This window comes from Nicotiana tomentosiformis, chromosome 12 (genome assembly GCF_000390325.3).
Source record: "Nicotiana tomentosiformis chromosome 12, ASM39032v3, whole genome shotgun sequence".
NCBI classification, from domain to species: Eukaryota; Viridiplantae; Streptophyta; class Magnoliopsida; order Solanales; family Solanaceae; genus Nicotiana; species Nicotiana tomentosiformis.
Genome location: NC_090823.1, coordinates 32186572 through 32209478, shown reverse-complemented (window position 1 = coordinate 32209478; position 22907 = coordinate 32186572). Strand labels below are relative to the sequence as shown.

General features: G+C 35.4%; 3 protein-coding genes across 3 annotated transcripts; 1 reads left to right on the top strand and 2 right to left on the bottom strand.

Moving 5' to 3' along the window:
* Positions 1-3105: 3105 nt before the first annotated feature.
* On the top strand, positions 3106-8800 carry LOC104107957 (uncharacterized). The gene is made up of 3 exons (XM_009616892.4): positions 3106-3645; positions 6988-7194; positions 8315-8800. Exons 1-3 carry the CDS (start codon positions 3169-3171, stop codon positions 8456-8458), a joined length of 828 nt encoding a protein of 275 aa, XP_009615187.1. The 5' UTR covers positions 3106-3168; the 3' UTR covers positions 8459-8800.
* A 1624-nt stretch (positions 8801-10424) lies between these two features.
* On the bottom strand, positions 10425-19425 carry LOC104107956 (protein GET4-like). The gene is made up of 12 exons (XM_009616890.4): positions 19269-19425; positions 19034-19113; positions 18867-18945; positions 17920-18001; positions 15557-15722; positions 14651-14741; positions 14319-14402; positions 14019-14065; positions 13268-13396; positions 12859-12943; positions 12620-12700; positions 10425-10832 (listed from the first exon to the last, which is right to left on the bottom strand). The coding sequence occupies exons 1-12, from the start codon at positions 19314-19316 to the stop codon at positions 10815-10817; spliced, it is 990 nt and encodes a 329-aa protein (XP_009615185.1). The 5' UTR covers positions 19317-19425; the 3' UTR covers positions 10425-10814.
* Positions 19426-21641: 2216 nt separating this feature from the next.
* LOC138902430 (uncharacterized) lies at positions 21642-22418 on the bottom strand. The gene is made up of 2 exons (XM_070190297.1): positions 22249-22418; positions 21642-22152 (listed from the first exon to the last, which is right to left on the bottom strand). Exons 1-2 carry the CDS (start codon positions 22416-22418, stop codon positions 21642-21644), a joined length of 681 nt encoding a protein of 226 aa, XP_070046398.1.
* Between the last annotated feature and the right edge of the window lie 489 nt (positions 22419-22907).

Below are 22907 nucleotides of genomic sequence, written 5' to 3'. Positions count from 1 at the left end.
AGGTGCCAACAATGGCAGTTTGGTTTGTAATATGTCAAGACTTGATGACTAGTTATTAAATATGAAAAATTGCTAAATTTTTCCCTCTACTTTCTAAAATAGTCTACATTTAACCTCTGTTGTACTTTGGAGACAAAAATATCCTTACCGTTAGCAAAGTTATTAAAAATACCCCTATCTTTAATAGAACTCCAGCTGGGACCGAAAAAAAAACTTTAAAACATATTTTTGCTAACATGGCTACTTATGTGGCCATATATTTTATTTTTATTTAATATACACTTGTCTTCTTCCCCAAATTTGGCTTCCTACATGGCTGGGCCTCAAGCTTCTTCTACAACAATTTCAGAGAAAATCTTTTCAAGCACGTTTTCTTTTCTCAAGTACCTCTGCTGCCTTCACAAAGAACAAAATCAAGCATCAAATTACAAATTAAAAACATCAAATACACAACTCAGTTCGCTTCAGATTTTGAGAGATTTACATATATTTTAAAATTAAAAATAGCAAGTTCCTATCCCGCCAATTATCCTCTCTCTCTCTCTCTCTCTCTCTCTCTCCCCCTACAACCTCCCCCCCCCCCCCGCAGACTCACCAATTTGAAATACAGGCCTCAAGGCAGTGGTTTGCAAAGCTTTCTGCTTCTTTTATTTCTAGAGGGTATTCCCCCAGCAAGAATGACTCATCTCTGTTTACCAAGGTGTCTACCTCCTTCATTGTTCTTTTGGTAGTTTATGTAGATGACATTCTCTTGGCTGGCAATGACTCTATTGAGATGGTTGCCTTGAAATTATTTCTGGATCAGCAGTTTAAAATAAAGGACCTTAGTTCTGTGCACTACTTCCTTGGTCTTGAGATCAACAAAGTTCCTCAAGGTTATGTTGTCAATCAGTACAAGTACACCAGGGACCTCCTCCAAGAATTTCATTGTCTTGATGTGAAGTCTGTTCTTACTCCCTTTGATCCTCATTCTAAGCTCTCCCCTGATTTTGGGGATCCCCTTCCTGATCCCTCATTGTATAAGAGGCTCATTGGCAAGCTGAATTTTCTCTAACACACCATGCCAGATATCTCTTTCTTAGTACAACATCTCAGCCAGTTTTTGGTATCTCCTAAGGTGCCTCATATGTTGGCTGCTATACATGTCCTTAGGTATCTTCTCAATACTCTTTCCCAGGGTATTCTACTCAGTAACACAACTGATTTTTACTACAGGCCTACTCTGATTCAGATTGGGCTGCTTGCCCCATCTCTGGAAAATCTGTCACTGGGTACTACATTGTTCTTAGGGGTTCTCCCATTTCTTGGAAATCCAAGAAGCATTAGACTGTTTCTTTATCTTCTGTAGAGGCTGAATATCGAGCTCTCAGAAAGGTTGTTGCTGAGGTTACCTGGTTGGTATGCTTGCTTTGTGATATGGGTCTGGTGATCTCTTCCCATGTCCCTGTGTTTTGTGACAGTCAGGTTGCACTTCATATTGCTAAAAATCCTGTATTTCACGAGCGTACCAAGCATATAGACTATCATTATGTACGTGCTGTTCTTTCTACTAGCTTAATCTCTCTTCAACATATCTCCAATACTCACCAACTTGCTGACGTTTTCACTAAAGCTTTGACAGGTGTTCCTCATCACAGGTTGTTGTCCAAGCTGGGTGTGTTCCCACCCTCCAACTTGAGAGGGGGTGGCAGAGTTCAGATACTAAGCCCAGATCCAGGTTGACCCTTCCATATTGGGCCTATTAGTAGTCGGGCTTCATTTTCATTTAGGGACCCGACCCTTGTCCGGTTTACTTAGACACATTGTAAATATAACTAGAACCTTCTTCTTCTAATTTTTACTTAATGAGAATCATTCTTTTATTTACCTCATGTGTTCAACATCAGTTCTCTCTCCTCGTCTTAGAGACTAAGGTTTTCTCACCTTCAATCTTCATTTTCATGGTAGTCCGTTAGCTTAACATGTACTGATGCTTGTCCCCACTAATGTTTGTCCTAAGGGTGTGTTTAGTAAGAAGAAAAATATTTTCCATAGAAAATGCTTTCCTAGAAAATATTTTCATAGAAAATGAGTAGTTTTATCACTTATTTTTTCTTGTTTGGTTGGTGTGTGAAAATTTTTTTGCGAAAAATATTTTTTAGTGTTTGTTTAGAGAATAGAAAATATTTTTTAGAAAAATATTTTTTTATGCTACTCTCCTCACTCCTCCCCTCCCCTCCCCTTCCCCCAAGTCTGCATGTTTCATGTGCTCTCACCCTCCCCCAAATACCTAATGTTTTCAGGACTCTATTTCCTCAAGAATTTAATTATTCTTCTAAAAATTCACACAAACCCAAAGGAACGAATGTGCTGCTTTACTTTCTTATACAAAAATAATATTGAGATTTGTGCTCCATAACTAAAAAGAAAATGCTCTTTTTTTGGTTGAAAAAGAAATTAGTCTTTCTACAACATGAAAATAAAGTACTCATTTTGTTAAAATGAAAGAAAATACTTTTTTTACATCATGAAAAGAAAAATACTCATTTTATTGAATGAAAGAAAATATTTTTTCTACATCATGAAAAGAAAATATTTTTTTTATATCATGAAAAGAAAATACTCATTAGTTGAAATGAAAAAAAAACTTTATCTATAACATAAAAAGAAAGAACTGTTAATAATATTTCTATTTTGGATGATTCGGGGTGGGGTGGGGGTGGAGAAGAGGGATGGGTAGGGGGTGGGTTGGTGGGGGTTGGTAGAGATGGAGAATAAAGTGGAAGGTTGAAAAAAAGTTTTAGAAAATATTTTTCCTCTCTTGATGGGGAAAACATTTTCCTCTAATTGGAGGAAAATAAGTTCATAAGAAAAATATTTAAGCAAACCAAATATGAAAAAATTAAAAAATATTTTTCGAAAAATATTTTCCTTTCATACCAAACACACTCTAAATCTATGCTATTTTCGAGAAATTAAAATCGAAATAATGTATAGAATCCCACTCCTATGTTAGATTGTGAGAGGAGTATTAAAGGCTAGCTCCACCTTATAAAATAGGGACGATTTTGAATAAATCTCAAACTTAAAGGGACTATTTTGAACCTTTTCTTCGGTTTTTATCCTAAACTCAAAAGTCCAAACCCAACGCATCACTCTTCTTCCCACTTCAAAATTGAGTGCAAAGGGATGAATGTAATGGGAGTAGGGGCAGCTAATTGGTTAAAGGGAAGTGGCACATTATTACTTTCTCGCCACACAAATTCAATTACTGCTATTGCTTCACGCTCAAGGCCAAGTTATTGTTCCTCCTCATTATTGCACCATAAAAATAACAATAATAATACCATTTTCAGCACCAATTGTCAGAAGATTGGTCACTGGAACAATCATAACACAAAATTATGCTTCAATTTCTATTGTACGACGCCGTCAAATGTGAGTGTAACAGAACAAGATTCTTCATTAGAGGAAGATGAGGAGACTAAGCTGAGGAAGATTAAGGATGCGGCTAATACATTGGACATTAGGGTTGGGCGAATACTTAAGGCCTGGAGACACGACGAGGCTGATTCGCTTTATGTTGAAGAGGTTGATGTTGGTGAGGCTGAGCCCAGAATTATATGTAGTGGGCTTGTTAAATATGTGCCTCTTGACCATCTTCAGGTACCTGTCCTTATAATGCATCTATTTCTTTACAGCTTGTTTGGATGGTTGTTACATAATGTTTCATAGTGTATCATATTGTATTGGATTATACTGTACTGTACTGTATCGTTTGATGAGTATAATATTTAGATAAATTGTATCGTTTGTCATTGTTTCATGAAGTCACGTACCAGTAGACACGTACTAATTGGAAGAATAAACTTGCAGTATTACAAAGAAAAATTATGCTACGGGGTAGAATTATTATATAAAAAGGTAGGCTAAAGGATTATTTAATGATAATAAAGGGCAAGATAAGAGAAAAAATAAGGTAGCGACGCGACCACACCAAATCGGTTGCATAAAGTGACACTTTTCATCATTACATAACGACGAATTTAACGATACGATACAACAAACATTATATTTAATGTAACAATACGATACAATACAATAGGTAACAATCATCTAAACAAGTTGTTAGTATTTTTAAGTTCTGTGCATTGATAGTATAAAGAATTTTCAACACTATTAGCTAAAATTGGCCTGTAATAATAGGTAATTCTTTCTATCAAGCATGATATGATAACCTGATAAATAGAGTGAGAACTTGCTGTAACGATTAAATTACATTGATACTATAAAATAGAATTTAAAGTGTCGGGGTTGTTTGGTAGCTGGTTAATTATGCAGGGTTCAGCATAAGAATTAATAAGGCAGAGATTAGTTATGCAAGGTTTAGTTATTCCATCTTCTACCCTTCATAAAATAACTTATAATTTGACTGATAACTTATACATGTTTTATTTATGTGGGATTGTAAAATTATAATCTAATGGCTCGGTGTGCTAAATTTTATACGAAGCAACTAAAAAGCTACCAGATATGGTATTAGCTATGCTAGTTTTAATACATGAATAACTCCCTTTCTAAACCCGCAGCCAAACGATCCCTTAATGTATATAATTTTTATCCTATTCTCTAACCCCGTTAGATAGTTGTATAAGGAAAAGTAATTTCCCCTTGAATTCTACATAATTAATACTATGTGAAAATCTGCATTACTAATGTAATAAAACATTATTTGGTTTCTTGTGTAAAACTATGTGTGCTAATCTACTATCTTCTTTTCGGTATTAAACTTGTCATAACTAGTACTGGTGTAGCTTATGTTGGAATTTATGTTTTATTTTATATGAGATGGAATATCGAATAAGAATATGTTTATCAACAATACCTAAATAAGCAATGGTGGAGCCAGGAACTTATTATATAAGGGGATTAAGAAAAATACTAGAATTTCAAAATTATGATTCGAACTTGTGATCTGAAATAACTTTTGAACTTGCTTACCACAACACTAGAATTTTCTCTTATATTAAGGGGATTCAACAGTTTATTTAATTTTTACCCTATTTGCACAGCATAATTTTCGATAAAAGGGGATTCTATTAACCCCCTTGACCCCTTCCCTCTTTACTAGCTCCGCCGTTGTGGATAAGAGTATTTTTAAAGACAGATGGCCTTAAAGTAGGCAATCCCTGCATTACAATCCATTTATTATAATTCATCGTATTACAACCACTATATTACTATTCGTTGTATCCCAATTTCTGCATTATTACACGCCGCATAACAGTCCCTGTATCATCTGCCTGCATAACAAGTCTGTGAACCAAATCTGCCCCGGTGTTTTAGCTGGCAACCGGAACTGAAATCTTCATTTTGTTACTCTTATGCCTCAACCAGTCAGCCATTGCCTAGGGACGATGTTGCTCTTCAGTTATTCTTATTCTGCATCTCTTACTCCAGCAAATATTTCTTTGTACCAAAGCTTTTAGATGAGCCCTTAAAAGGAATCTTCATTTTTGCAAAACTCAAGCAAAACATTATTTCGTGATTCTGAATATCTGATGCTCTCTTATTCACATGACAGCAAGTTACCTTCGCATTGACATGGAAAATGGTCCACTTATCCTCCTTGAGATGACTAGCTCACAATAAGCCATCCACTCTGAATCTTGTCTAAAAATGAAAGCACTTGCTTCTATAGTAGCTATTTTTACTACATGGCTGGTTCAAAAGATACCGTGACTATCTGTTTTCCATTCCATTGCCTACTCGGTGATAGTTAACCAGCTAACGGTGCAACCTGGCTGCTATCATCCGGCTTACAGAAGTTCCCAAGAGAAGTTTCTAGTCAGCTAACCCTTCTCAAATGTGGTTATTCAATATTCCTCTACAAATTATTGCTCATGATTTTGTCCGTCTTTTGCATACTTCAACAGTTAATAACATAATAGACTGCATAACTGCTCCATGCAAAGTTTAACCTTTGCATTATCTAAGACTGCAAAAGTGTCCTTGATAAAGTTATTCTGACCTTTCGTGGTGCCCTTTCTCAAATTACTTCATTTCAGATAGTCTCGTTTCAGGTTGCGCCTGTCTATTAACTTTTATGCTTAGTTGTATAAGGAGAAACAATAATTTCCTTATACAATGATAAGGAAAAACAATTTCCACTTATATTTATGGCAAAGTAGGAGCATATGATATTTATGCTCCAGCTCGAGGGGGAGTGTTAAATATGGCAAAAACCTATACTATGTAAATATGGAAAGATTCTCACATCCTCGTAATTAGGTAATTAGGAGATTTTCTAGCAATGTAATTACTGGCCTTTAATCTTTTTTCTTTATTTGTAATTCTTGTAAAGGTTGTTTGAACCCCAATGGCTTGAGGTTATAATCAAGCAACCTATTCTCCAATTCTTCTCTTCTTTTCCTGTCTTCACAGAGGCATCTCAAAAGGGTTGGACTTTGGATCTTTGTAAATCCTAGCGGATAGGTTTAAATGAAATCACTTGCTTCAAGTATAATAGGAGCACTTTTCTGGTCAAACTGGAAAATAGAACTTTATTATCAGTTTTTTTCTTGGGACCACTCATTTATGATTGTTTGGTTCAGTCTTTTCTCTTTCCGTAATTAATAATATGCTGGTTTTTGGCATATCGTAAGAATAACAAAGCTTGCTTATGGTGTGTACATTATAGTCAGTGGCGGATCTAGAGTGTATTGTATGGGTTCCCGGGAACCCCGTAACTTTTGCATAGACCATGTATCTTTTATTAAAAAATTCATTAAATATCTATAAATATCTAACTGTGAACCCAGTTATTATTGTATATTAATTTGAGATTACAACAGGAACCCATGAATTTCAAATTCCGGATTCGCCTATGATTATAGTGACTCTGTTTCTAACACTCCTAAGCTTCTAAAGTCCATCAATAGTGGGCTGTTTAAGATTCTTACACTGCGTAATTTGAAGAAAACATTTGATGCATGCTGCAACATGCAGGAAAGGAATGTGATTGTTCTTGCAAATTTAAAGCCAAGGAATATGCGTGGTGTCAAGTCAAATGGAATGCTGATGGCAGCATCTGATGCATCTCATGAGAACGTGGAACTTCTTGAGCCGCCTGAAGGCTCAGTACCTGGGGAAAGGATATGGTTTGGTTCTAATGATGAAAAGGAGAATCTCCCTGAGGTGGCAACGCCCAACCAGGTAAAATCTCCATTGTAAAGTTTGATTGCCTATAAGAGGTGGTGCACTAGCCTAAAAGCCAAGAGGCTTCTATGTGTTATTTTATTAACTTGAAGCAACTAGTTTATGCTATGAGGTTAGTGAGTTGCGGAGGGGAGGGCAGTGCTTTCCTCTATTATCGCTCATTTGACTTAAGGTGACAGTCCAGGTTAAGTTTTTGACTGTTTATAGGTTACATGCACTTGTGATTCAGGTTTTAAAGAATAATTGCGTTTACAGGCGTGTCAAACTCGGAAGGAAATCTTTTGTTTGCAGAAGTTACACTTACCTCGCTTCTTAGTGTTTCTGGACCATCAGGAAAGAACTATTATGCCAAATGGTTTTCTCCCCTTGTATTAAACTAATGTTTTTGGATAAGCTCTTTGTTTCTCCTGCTTTGTTTTAACTAAAGATATCCAATATGTTCTTGGAACTTGGGAAGACAGAAAAAAGAAATAGTAGGTTTATTACCCATTTCTCTCTGCTGCATATGTCCTATATATCTGTTCTTCCATCTATTACTAGATGCCCTCTTTCCCATAGCTGTATTTGCAAAATTATAAAGTGCGGCCTATCATGCGTTTCTTGGAGTCTGTCTTACAGATGCTTATCCCGCAGTTTCTAAAATTTTATACTACATGTTTACATCTTAATGATTTTGGGGGGAAAACCCTTTTGTGCGTTGAAGATCTGCAGTTTCCTGAATTTGGAATTGGATGGAATTATATTTAATCTGTTAAGATGGATATCTGTTAGAATTTGCACCTTAAGTCTTTGTTACCATCTCAAAAAAAAATAAAAAAAAAATAAAATTGCACCTTAAGTCTTCTTCTCGAGTTGCTAAGAATAGGGTAGTGTTTTCCAGAAAGAGCTAAGTAGCTTGTCTATAGGTTTCTTAATAGCACTTTTTATTAAAAGCTTTATAGTGTATTGCACAGGAGTAAGCATTGGAATTACCGACTCCTATCGTGTTTGCTTGCTTCTCCTTTGTTAAAGAGAGTGTTGTGCTCATCCCTATAGTTACATTTTTTTGTTGGATGAGGAGGGTGGAGGGTAGTTTATTTGCGTTTTTGGGCTGATGACGTTCTTCAACTGTATACAGGTAGCGAAGAAAAAGATTTGGGAGCTAGTACAACCACATCTAAAAACAGATGGCGCTTGCGTTGCTGCACTAGGAATACATTCTATGCGAACTTCAACAGGTGTGGTGGTCAGCGGATCTCTTAAGGATGCAACAATATCATAATTATATCCTAAAGTTCATGCAGTTCTCTTAACATCCTGCACGTTATGTTCCTATCTGCCATTCATTGTTATCATCTGTTCTAAAGGTTCATGGTCTTCTCTATTTTACTAAATAAATCTGTCTCCCCGTTTGGAAGAGTGAAAATGCTAGAGAAGGTTGGAGAGACTTTGGACCATTTCCTTGGGTTGAGATGGGAGAATGAGAAGTAAAAAATTTGGGTTATCCTTGTTCTGGAAAGAAAACTTGTGGGCTCAACAGAGATATTTCTCTTCCTTTTCCATTTAACCAATTTGCTTGCCAAGTGAGGAAAATTTTAAATCATTAATAAGCTATTATGTTCAAGGCTTGTCGAGGACTGGGAGCATATACAAATAGCATTATATATCTGACCTATGAATTAGCATAAACAAGGAGGAAAAAACATAATTGTGCAATATTTTAACAAAATTTACAAAAGTTTAGAAGTATGACGTAATTAACAAATGTGGCAGCTAGCCAGCTACATATTTGTATTCTGCGACATCCTAATTCCTAAACAACTCTTTTCTACTTTTTCGCCCGGTCCATAACTTTCTTCCTAAAAATTAGCTACCATAACTTTCTTCCTTTTCCATTATATCAGATATAGTGTCTATGTATAGTCGAAACACATAAAAATGATTTTTTTCCTTCTTAAATAGTTAAAAAGTTACAATTCTACATATTTCATGCATAGTTTGATAAGATGTGTATTTTTTAATAACAAATATACAATGTATAATAGTTATATAATAATTTATTCTAGACACTTCAGATATGTTTATGAAAATGATATGGAGATTTTATATATTGTATAATGCTAGTATAATTAGAGGTGGAGCCGGAATTTGAAGATTATGAGTTTGGAGTTCTAATCCTTTTAAGTTACTGTGTTCTAAAGTAATAATTAATACATATTCAATGAATTTCATAAGATAAATATAGAATTTGGACCAAAGCAATTGGGTTCGACCGAACCATAGCTCTGCCCCCGAGTATAATAATAGTATTTTGATGTTCAAATGTGTTATGTACAGTATTTGCAAATTATATATATGGTATAATTTTGGTAAAATAATAATATATGGTATTATTCTAGTATTATAATGGAATTTGCTTTTAGATGTGTTTTTATATAAGTTAATTTCTAATGTTATACATGGAATAATAATTATATAATTATAGTATCATGATTCATGAGTTATGCATGGATTGTTTTAGATATAAAAGAATTTAGACCATACATATACTTCAAATATATATTTTATATGTACTAACATATTTATTCCATAAATTTACCATAAATATGCAAATGTTATCTTATTTATAACAAGAAATATAACGATAAAGATCAACATTAACCGAAAATATGTCATCACTTGATAACTCTTTGATTCAAATCACTAAAGCAGCCTGATCCAATTCTCCTTCCCCCAAATAAGAGAAAACTGAAAGGATAAAAAAGGAGAAAAATAATACATTATAAAAGGAAAAGAAATGGAAATAGATGATTTTCTTTTTTGTTTTGAGAAGAGGCATAAGATAATAAATGCAATCCCTAATTTTGTGGAAGAGAGATAAATGAGTTCAGTTACGTACTACTAAAGGGATATAGTATTTTGTTTGAATATGATACATTTGTTATAAAATCTGCTATTATTCAAATAATCGAAAAATGGTAATATAGATATAAATACTTTTTTATTAATGACCTATAATGTTAAAATCTCAAACAAAAGAGCTACCCACACCCATTGTTTGACCACTCGGTCTTTAATCAATAAGCATTCACACCTCAATTTTGTTAATTTGGTATGAAATACCTATGTGCATAAGTAGTTTTTTATTTTTTCCAGATTAGTTTCTTCCCCTAATAGAAGCCACCACAAATAAACAGATTTCGGGTAGCTCTTAATCAATAAATAAAAGAAGCCAAGAGCCACCAGCATTGATGTTTCATTTTTGAATGACATTATAGTAGATGTTGCCTTTAACCAATTAGACAACACAATGTCCCTCAAAACTCTTTCAGCGAACACTAAATATTGGATTTTAAAATAGAAATATTTGCGGAATCACAAATTGGCACCCGAAAAAGGGAAGCTTTGAGCAATCAATGAAAATTCATGACCCCATTCTGCAAACTATGTTATAAAGCCAGATCGAGTATGAATAATTAAGGTGAGCACATCAATTTAACTGCAGCGGATCAATCCATGGACATTTTTTAGATGGAGATCATTTGAAGAAAGACTTGGAGTGGTGTTGAATGAACCAACTTGTCTCTCATGACATTTTTTAGATGGAGATCATTTGAAGAAAGACTCTTTTCCCTGTCCTATTCGCCTCCTATCATCTGCAAAACAGTAAGTGTTATTTTGCAAAAGATGAAGAAAGATAGAGAGAGAATTTTGAAAACAGACACCAGAAATTTTTGGTTAAAAGAAAAAGAAAACACTTGTTTTAGTTTGCAAGAAAACCCCTTATGCTCTCACGATATACAAATAACTATCTTGAAGTTATGGAAGAATGTGGTGTGACAATTTGTTTTGCCACCTACCTAGTGGCAAGAGCATTTTACCTATAGAAACTAACTCTATAAGGCTTGTTTGAATGAACAGCTGGAAGGTTAAGAACTTAAGTAATTTGATCACTCACATCGAATAGGTCAAACTAGATTGAGTGGTTTACAAGGCTTTATGTTTCTTCTCTAACTACATGGATTTAAGATTTTGCGTGAGCTAGAATCAACCTAATTCAGTAAGCGAAAATGAAAACCACCCGGTCATACAGCTAGTGGTTGGACTCAGGTTATAAATGGTTTAAAGTGAGAATCAATAGAAGCACGAAGCAAGTCTCTTGGGGTCCAAGTGCTACAACCTGCATGTGCGGTGTGGGAGCCATCTCACTGGGACTAAGTGCAATATCGTGAACAGTGGGATGCACAAGCAATATCGTGAACAGTGGGATGCACATTGTCTAGGCACCTAGAATCTCATTTCACCTAGAACTGATTAAAAAAAGGGCTTTTTTCATTTTTGTTCCGCCGACCGAAATTAATTACAGGCGCTAGCCAACATATACGTTGATTATGTATATTAGATTTATATTATATGTATATTTAACAAAACATATACGTTTGCCGGCTGTTATTTTGGAGGTCGGCCCAATAAATTAATTATCCCTAAAAAGAATATCTCACTTCACCTAGTGATCCAAGGTTGAACCAACACAAGTGTGAGACCAACATCTAATTGTTATGGGGACTAACTGCTAAACTGTTAGCAATGGGAGCCATCTAGGGGAGCTACATCTAGAATCTCACACACCTATATTTAGATTGAGCCTAACAAAGACCAAGGCTTTCATGAAGAAAAATGTGATCCCATGTCCCCATTGAATAAGTACGACTCCTAGTGCTTTTATAAGGTTTTAGGTTCTTTAATACTAACAACACAGACTTGTCTTTTTCGAAATGAGGAGAAAATCAGCTGAGTGAATGAAGAGGGAACCACAACTTGATTGCAACTAGTTGGGCCCTGCACTTATATCTAAGCTGCTGCATCTGTTGGTGAACATCCGTTTCCCTATGATTCCACCAATATGATAATGGAAATGACGTCACCACCTCAAATTAAGAAATTTCTCTCTATTCTCTCAAACATATTATGGCAAGTTGTGGGATAACAATTGAGAAAGTTGATACACGCGCACACAGATTTACAAAAGTATTAATACAAGCACACTTAAGCCTCCCAAAAGTCTAGCCAATCATCTATCCAAGCCCGAATTTCCTGTTTATACCAAAGATACAAGGTAGACAACGGAAAAAGTTGCTGATCATATTGAAAGGGGAAGTCCGATTCATCATAGGATCAGTTTCATAATAGGATAAGTGGTTCTGGTGGAAACAGATTTTGATGTTCATACTGGCAATTAAAGCATGCTTCTTGTTATTGGAAAAAAGAACCGTTTCATTTTCCTCTGTAACTTTTGGGAGGTTAACCGTATATGTTCTAATTTGCAAGGACCCTAGAGGATGGGTTCTCACAACTAAAAGAACACAAGAGGATACGTGTAATTAACCCTTTCCTTTTTGTCAGTAAACTCTTAAATTGCAAAAAGTTGATAATATTATATTACCTTGAAGATATCTCCAAACATGCCTTGAAGAGGATTTTTACGCTGTACGCCATAGAACTTCTTCGCAATTTCATCTAGCAACTAAACCACAGAACAGAAAAATGTGAATTAGGAGGAAAACCAGCACTCTAACCTGACGGAGAACAGTGTTATTAATAAGCACAAGAAAAACTACAAAGATAATCATTTATCATAAAGAATGAAGGAAAGCACATGACTCTCATATACAAAGCGCTTACCTCATTTAATAGAGGATCTCTATCAATACTAGACTTGTAGCTCTGTCTCAACATGTTAAAGAGAGGTAAAGCATCTCTCTGCACCCTGAAATATAAATTGCATTGTAACATAGTCAATTAATTGGACTTAAATGAAGTAAAAAACATGTGGATGAGCACAAGGCCTCAAGGCTGGTGCAGAACATATTTGGGTTGGGGTTTTTTTTTTTTTTTGGGGGGGGGGGGGGGTGGGGGGGAGGAGGATTAACAGAAGGGATATTTGTCGAATTCTTGAAAATGGACAGCTTAATAATGTAATAGTCAAGGAGCATGAAAAAGAGGCTTCAGCAACAGCATATGAAAGATGAAAATAAAATTTTACTTTTAACACATCAAAAGAAATGTATTCAGAAAACATATTAAGACTTACGTCAGCAAAAGGTAGTTGACAAACTGCATTAATTCTGACTGAGGAAATCCAAGATGCTTCGCCTGCATTTCCTTTTCCACCTCTTCCATGAGCTTGTTCGCATCTCTAAGGTTTCCTAGAGACAAGTACCTGCCAAAGGAGAATGAAAAATTGCAACTGTAAGCTCAATCTGCAGTTAAAAACTAAAAGGCACAAAGAAGATTCTTAATTGAAATATTAGACAGATAGCAAATTTAAACAGCTAAAAAACATATTCTAGTTTATGGCTTTCATCATGGCCTTATTAAAATTGAAAGGTAATATGCATAAGAAGAATGTTTCAAGATGAAAATATAGAAAAATTTGTGTCCAAGTGTATTTCTTAAGAAGCCTTGTCACATAGCTTGCATTTTGGTAGCCCATTTCTGTTCCGTATACTGGAACAAACTGAAAGTCAGTAACTCTGGTTCCAAATATGCACAAAGATTGAATTTCAAACCTCTTATTAGAAAGTTAAGCATTATGTAAGTATGTTTTCAGAAACATTACACTGAAAGGGGCAATAATATGCAGACCTACAAGTGTGCACATGCTCAGATAACTGCAAATATTTACTGACCCGGTAGTAACTGTAAAGTTTAAAATAGTCTCTCTTTTTTTAAAATAGTTTACTGAAATATAATGCTCCTAATATGGACCAGCACAAATGGGATAAACTGGGTAGAACAGTAATTGAATGCAAGGCACTTATTCATATTACAACTCTGCTTACATCAAAATTGCCCGGGCAATAGCCAAATCATCCTCTCCTGGATAGCACTGCATATTAAATTGTATGAATTATATTAAAATTTCACATCTATCATAGAGCATCATTAAGTCAATATCCACAAGCAACTTCAAGAAATTGTTACTGTGCAAAAGAAATAAAACCAGAAAAGAAAGACTCTTTCCTTGGAAAACTTTGAATAAACAGGAAAGAGACATAGAGAACATGGCAATCCAGCTTTTGGACCTTGTAATATCTGCTCATGACATCTCGTTAGCAAAAAATCACGGAACCAGTGCTTACCTTGCCCATGAAATTTATGATAGTTGAAGCAAATTTCTTCAGATTCCTTCCTCTAACAAAATGAAAAGATACTTTAACCATGTCCTGCAAATCAAAAAGTATGTAAGGAGGTCTACTGCAATATTAATGATTGGCTAAATTGACTTGAAATCCAATTCCGCTAATTGTCATCTATTAGAAGCCCCTATCCTTTTCTAATGTCAAATAGCAAAGTACTGTTTGAAAACAATAAGACCACTACTGGTAAAGATATTGCAGTCATGATATGCATATATTACAGCTACTACAAGCGAGTCAATAAGTCAATGCGTCATGCTTTCCGGAGAACGTACCACTTCGGTAGATTGAGAATATATATAATCTGCCAGCATCTCATGCAACTCTGGAGATCCATACCTATGTGCACCAAATTCTGCTGACCACCTATAAAAAAAATAGCATTTTGTCATCAGAAAAGATACTAATATGGATGAGATTATAGAACATTTAAAGAGGAGGACAACATGTCCTCGCTTAATAAAACAACCAAGATAATCTTCTCCAAGATGTCTTAATCGTGTATGAGCTCTTATAAGGAGACTGGCATAGCTGTTACTAACCCTTGACAGAAATTGCCACAGGAAAAGATTGCAAGATGAGGTAATCTTTACTGTTTCACATGCAGTAACAAAGAGGCGAAGGGAGTATTTGAAATGTCTTGCTGGAAGTTTGCACTGTGGAGTGGATCCTCCAGAGATGTCTGCAGAATGGACAGTCCAAGTGTTGAGAGGGATCTGGAATTGAAGGTTTGAATTCTAGGGTACTTTTCTTTTCCATCAAAACGAAGACCGAATAAGTTATGGGGGGTCAGGTCTTTCTTTGATGGACCAATGGTCTTACTAATAGGATGCGCAGGACTGCTTTTTGAAGAAAAGTACGGAAAGATTTAAATGAAGAGTACCCAACCGATTATATAAAAAGTCCAGTGCTCCTTCTGGAGATCCAAATAATATTTTTGCTAAGTTTTTTAATTTTTTTTTCTTCTATCAAATACCCAATAAGTAAGGTACAAATTAACTAAAATCCAAGTCCCTAGTTAAAAGAAAACTCGATAGCAGATCCCTGGGAGTATAATACACAGAGTCAAATGTTCAACAGCAACAGAATTCGAGCAGCTAAAATGATATGTTTTTTAAGAATTATACGAATAAAAGAAACATGGAGGAATTTGTGAATGGGCCAGAGAGAGAGTATCTAACTTGATAGAGGCTTTTAAAAAGGAAGAACAGCATTCAACTCGGGTTTTGGCAGCCGCAATGGCTTCAGAAAGTTTTTGCATATCATCATCATCATCATCATCTGCGAGGTCCAAATTTTGTGGCACTGAAGGTCGAGGAAACTTCTCGTAGATTTTCCTGACACGGTCTAAGGAGAATTGCATTATAATCAAGTCAGGAAATAAAACTACTTATTAAGCATCAAATCAATAACAGAAAAAGACGAGCGGTATAGCTGAAGTTACACTTTATGATACAGCAATGAAGTGCATAAGGATTTAATTCATGCTAGTTAAGTTTTAGGACATTTTGGTTGTTTTTCCCTTAATCATTTGACGAAACATAGTCCCCCCCCCCCCCCCCCAAATAAGTAAACAGCAATAATATGTTGTCCAAAGGAGGACCAATTAATGATTATTTAATTTTCACAATCCCTCAGTCTCAAGGTGATTATTATTTTACTTTGACTTTGTCGAGTTATCAAGAGAAGAGATGAAAATACATAATGGGTGAACACATTGGTCCGCATGCTATGTTTGGATCTTCTAGAAACGGATAGGGAAAGCTCGTATAAAGAATAATAGATATAGGTCCCTTAACTTTTAATGAAATATCATACATTTGAAGTTACTTGTTTATTATCTTTTTATAAATCAAAATGCAGTCATTAATTGTACAAAGCCAGTCTAGAGATTATTTCATAATAATCAAAGGTTAAGCCTTTTTTAACTATCCTGTCCTCCCTTCTCACAATACAATAGGCGTATCATCTACTTTGATCAGTGTGTTTATAATTGGGTATCCTCTCTTAATGCAAAAGTACTTTCTTTTTATAATTTTGGCACCAAGAGAAAAAGAAAACATGAATATTCATTCTGAAAAGGGGGACGTACCACTTAATTAGCTTTTTTCTCGATATCTCTTTCTGCATATAAGATTTTGGAACCAAAAAAATTGTAATATTTAATTTTGTATTGTATCATTTAATTTCAATTAGTTGGAAAGACAAATGATTTGCATACATATTCTTTCTAGTTCTTTCCCTGGCCATTTTATGTCAATTTTGTGCTAATACATGCTGCCAAAAGAATAACTGCTAGGTTAAAAGCATTCTCTTTAAAAACTTCTAATTTCATTAATAAATGCTTGGACATGTTAAGATGTTTCTTTGACAAGTATAGAAATTTATGAGTAAAATAAAAGAAAAAGGGAAATCAATCCCGTTGAGAAGAGGCATAGAATACAGAACTATGATCTTAGAGTATAGTTGAATCCACAAGGCTCTAGAGAGTAGAGACTATAGTTCCCATCTATAAGATCGACCAGATCATATTAACTTGTTGGTATGTCATGCATATCAAACATTTAAATTCCTTAATTTGATAGAATGGTCCTCCTTTCCTCCAAGCATCTTTGGTTTCTTTCCCTACATATGATCCAACACACTCCTTGAGGTACTTACCCGTTTGGCCATAAAAAAATTTCACTTTTTTCCAGAAAATTTGAACTTTTTTTTCAGAATCAATGTTTGGCCATAAAAATTTCATATTTCACTTGAAGTTGAATTTCGGAATTTTCCGGAAATTTGAACAACTCCAAAATGTTATTTTTCAAAATTTTCACTTCAAATCACACACAAAAATTCAAAAACAACTCCAAATTGTATTCATCTCCAAACACAACCCTAATTTTCAAATACCATTTTCACTTAAAAAATTATTTTTTTCTGAAGTTTCCCCTCTGATTACTGTATCCTCTAAACTTCCAAGCCCCACAAACGATTTGACATTGCTTGACACCATTCACTTCAACCAAAAAAACTGATAATAGGATTCCAAAGATTGGCAGCAATCTTACTGTCGTCTTTAGGTGGTGGATGTCCTCTCCCATTTCCTTCTCCTCAAGTTCTCATCAAGAAGTATTACATTGCATACGCAGCTGTTCACATGAACGAATTATCTTTTCTTAGGTGCTCACTTTGCCTATCACCTTTAAATGGGAAGTTCCCCATATTACTTCTCGCCAAGAGACTATAGAAGTTAATAGAAAATTTGCTGACTGCTTTGCAGACATAAATCTTTCTATATCATTATTATTCGTTACAATTGAATTTTGCAAAAGATTTCCCCCATTTCCCATTTGGCAATCTCCCCTATAATTGCTTCCTGATTTAAGGAGCTGTAGAAATATGTTGGGAACTTCCTGAAATTTTTTGGGATGTCATGTATACCAAACATTAAAAGAGTGATGAAACAAGTGTCGCACACTTCTCAGCTTGAAAAATTATAAAGTGCAAGGAATAGGAAAATTTACCAGATGGTTAAAAACATTTAGAGCATACTTACCAAGAGTTTCTTCATTATAAGAAACTTCTCCTTTTACAAGAGTTTCAACAAACAACAATGCAAGCTCTGACCCACAGGTCACCTGCAAAATGTCAAGATCTTCTGTCATCAACAAATAGGTAAAAGAAGTTCTTGTTTAATCTTCCAATAAGAATAACCTCAAGATTGTTTTGAATTTCAAGTTTCAAGTATATTTAAATGACATCTTTCATGTGCTTACTTAAGTTTGATCATGAAGTCATCCAGATTACATAGTACACCTTTGTTGCAAGTGGCAAGTTTATCTGCTGAATTGTCCACAATACATATAAGCTATCCTCCTACTGTGAATACGTCAGGATAAAGGAAAAAAAAGTAACCCCCCCCCCCCCAAAACCACAAATTTATAAGACTTTCTTTTCACTTTAGAACAACAACATAGTGTATTCCCACAGGTGCGGTCTGCGGAGAGTAATAGGTACACAGACCTTATCCCTACCTTGTGGAGATAGAGAGGTTGTTTCCGATAGACCCCTCGGTTATTATTTTCATTTTAGAACATCCCAAAATATTGACACCATTTTGTTATATACAACTTTCACACCTTCCAAGATTCAAGTTTATTAACTTGTTCAATCTTTAAACTTCAAGATAATGTTTTCTGTATCACACTAAATTTTCAACCATCACCACAATACTTACTTCTACTATCACTAATTTTTTTGTTTTGTTTCACAATAGCCTCCGGGCCAACTTGCGTGCACCCCGACTATTCCACCACCTACTACCTCCCACTAGCATAGGTACTAGGTAACTTTGTCCACCAAGACTTAGGTAGAACCTTCTACTAGCACTAATATAACATATTAGCCAAATTAGCATCTTAAACTCTGGGGCTCAGTCAAATACAATCATATAAAATTGTGAAGGTATATGCAATTTCCATAGGAGTGAATAGATTATATAACCTGTCCATTCTCCAATTGTAAGCAAGCGCCACACTGAAGAATATCCAAAGCTTCAGAATACCTCTCAGCGGACACATATCTGAAAGCAAAGCATATTAACTGAATCAAAGATTAACCCTTTTAGAGTTGAGGCCAAATTATCAGAAGGGGTGGCTTATAGATTGTACCTAGCGCTAATAGACTTGAACATCTGTTGAGCTCCATAGTAATTTCCCTGCTTTACAACCTTTTCTAACTTCTCAATATTCTGCAAATATTATAAATCATGTAAATCTCACATCCCTATGCAAGAAAATTTTGCCATAGATTTATAGTAAAGGGTTAATTCAGATTTAGAAGAAAACAAATTGATGAATCTGGAAATTAAAAGAGGAAACTAAAGAAGTAGAGTTAAAATGGCACCTCCTGAGCTGGAGGCAGTGTCGCACGTTTGGCTCTCTCCCGAGACATGTTCTTTTTCTTTTTCTGTCAAAGACTCGATGAAAAGTACAAAGAATCGGAGTTCTTATTGATGTCTGAAAAAATAGAATTCCAGTTAGGAATTAGGATCCGAGGTAATTATGTGGGGATTAGTAACTGAGGGATTGTAATATATGTATTATTTTTAAGGAATATGATTTGTTGTATTAATAATATACACACATATATATATATATATATATATATATATATATATATATATATATATTATTATTATTATTATTATTAGTAATTAAACTTTTTGCATTAATCACTAATGTAACATTTACAAATCTGAGGAGACAATGTTAGTCGGTTCTACAATATAAAAGAAAGTATCCAACAAAACGCTCTACATTTCTATGCCTTGCTAAACACATTATAGTGACTAATATTTACAATTGTTGAGCAACACTCGCGTATAGCCTTCGGCTCTAAAGTTGCATATGCAAGCCACTCTCCTAGCTAGGACCTCTCATGCAGTAGTTTGCTTCTCAAAGATCCATCTCAGTCCACAGTGCATGAATATACTCTACATAGACTAGCTTAAGTATTCTTGCCAACTGAGATCTGCTCTTAGTTTTCATAACTATCCATTGATGATTTACTACTCATGAGTTTATATGAGGGTACTGAATTTGCAGCCAGTGCATGAGCCTGTGCCATAGGCATTTACCATATTCACATTCACCAAACAAATGATCTCGCATCTCTGGTTGTTGATGACAGAAACAACAAGTGTCATTTATCTGCATTCCTCATTTCTTCAATCTATCAGTTGTTAACATTCTTCTTTGCACCTGAAGCCACATGGTGAAGATGGCTTTTGGTGTTGCTTGATTTTGACACATCAATCCTTTCCATTGAACTTTTGGAAATACACCTAGTAGTTGCAGGTACACATGTTTTATGATTGTGCCTTGTGACAAATTGCTAATAAGGTGTAACATGTCCCTTGCCTTAAACACCTTTCGAACCATCCAACAGGCTTGCTTTGGTACTCCCATATGCATAAACTCATGCTCTTTGATATAGTAGTTATGGATCCATCTAATCCATAGCTTTTCCTTCTTATTAGCCAACTCCCAGCAGGTCTTAATGATAGCAGATTTGTTCCATGTGGCCAAGTGAATCATATTCAATCCTCTAGCAGCTCTTGGAGAACACATCTTATCTCATGCCACCAAAGACTTTTTGGTTATTGTATTCACCCCGGACCATATATAGCTTCTACAGTGTACTTCAATTGCTTTGATGACTTTAGCACGTATAATAAAGATTTGAGCCCAATAGGCTTGGATGCCAAAGATTACTCTTTGGATTAGCTGTATTTTGCATGCATAAGATAGTTTCTTTGTTGTCCATGAAGAAATTCTGCTCACAATTTTGTCAATGAGAGGTTGCCATTGCAATATTGACAGCTTCTTAGTATCAAGAGGTATGCCCAGATATTTGAAAGGCAACACTCCTTGACTATACCCTAGATCTTGTTGGATCTCATGCTTCAGTTCATTGCTAACTCTTCCATAATATATTGAGCTTTTGGCTAGATTTGCTTTAAGCCCAGAAGCTTTTGAAAAGGTGTTGAACTTTTGATGCAATAGGACAACATAAGTAGTATCTCCTCTTGTGAAAAGGAGAAGGTCATCAACAAAGCTCAGATGAGTTAGGTCCAATCTAGAGCACATAGGATTATAGTGGAAAGTTTTCTCATGCTTAAGTGTCTTTAGGTTCATGCTCAGATACTCCATTGCCATGGCAAAGAGGAATGGAGACATAGGATCTCCTTGCCTAAGTCCTCTAGCTGCATCAAATGGCTTAGTTGTCTCCCCATTAATGAGAACGCTATAATTCATTATTGACATACACTCTATGATCCAATTGGTAAATTGAATTGGAAATCCCAGACATTCCAAAACTTGATGCAAGTACCTCCAGTCGACTGTATCATAGGCTTTCAGAATGTCCATTTTTTGGAGAAATATTCTTCCTAGAGTAAGCTTTGACTAACTCATGGGCCAGTAGAACATTAATTGCTACTTTCCTGCCATGAATGAAGCCAGCTTGGGTGTCTGACACAACTAAAGTAATAACTTTTTGCAGCCTGTTTGCAAGAATTTTGGCAATTAATTTGTACAGGACAGTGCAGCAAGCTATAGGTCTATACTCATTAATACTTGTAGGATGAGAAACCTTAGGAATCAGGGTGATAGCTGTGCAATTAATTGCTCTAAGAAGCTTGCTTGAATGAAATAAATCCTTCATTGCATGACACACTTCTGGTCTAATAAGTGTCCAAGTTCTTTTTTAAAAAAACTATGCATTATAGCCATTAACACCTGGTGCTTTATCATCTCTAATTACACACATGGCTTCAAATATTTCTTGGTCAGTGACCTCAGCACACAAGCTCACCTGCTGGGAGTGCGTGAGGACAGGTCCCAGTTTCATTATCTCTCTGTTCACTACAGGCAAGTGATCTGATCTTGATCCCATAAGGGATTTGTAAAAGGCAATTATTTCTTGTTGGATCTGCTTCTGGTCAGTGAGTCTATCTCCAAAGGCATTGGTAAGTTTTGTAATAACTTTTTTATGACTTCTTTCCTTCATGACTGCTGAGAAATATTTGGTGTTAGAATCACCAAGCTTTATCCACTTAGCTCTGGATTTCTGCTGAAGGATGCTTTCCTTTATTAGTGACCATCTTTCCAGCTCTTCAAGTAACATTTTCTCCTCTAATGCAACTGCATCAAAGTAGTCTCTGTTCAGCTGCTCTTGAGTATCCTGCAGCTTGTATCTGAGATGCTCTATCTTAGTTGTTACTCCCCTGAACTCATTATTATTAAGTTGCTTCAATTCTGACCTAAGCACCTTCAACTTGTACTAGATATCTTTCATGGTGTATAAATGTAGTTGTGTCTGCCAAACTCCCTCAACCACTGATAAGAAGTCTTCATGATCAGCCCAAACATTAAAGAACTTAAATAGGATCTTGCCACTGGATTCAGCTCTCCTTAAAGTGATCATCATGGGTGCATGATCTGAGATAAAAGGCATTTTGTAGTCCACCTCCATATGACCAAAAGTATTCATTCATTCATCATTTCCAATAGCTCTATCAATCCTACTGAAAATTCTATCTACACCTTGTTGTTTATTAGACCATGCATAGTATTCCCCCTTCCAAGGTAATTCACATAAGTTCAAACATTGCATACAGTCTGTAAAGTCTTGAATCTCATTACTAGTTACTGGGTTCCCATGTATTCTGTCTTGTATATTTAACACTAAGATAAAATCTCCCCAAATGAGCCAAGGCTTGGTGATCTGTGCTGCAAGGTTTTGCAATTGCACCCATAGGGGCTTTCTCAGCTCAATTTTGTTAAACCCATAACTGTCATGAGACAGTTCATTTGATCCTTCCTTCCTCTAACATCATAATGCATATCTTGAGCAGACTGGTCTATCACTGTTATATCGTAGTAGGAAGGATCCTATAATATCTAGACTCTTCCATTAACAGCATGATCATAGTTAAATCTTGCTTGCCAACCTAGCACTACCCTATTAGCAATGCCATTT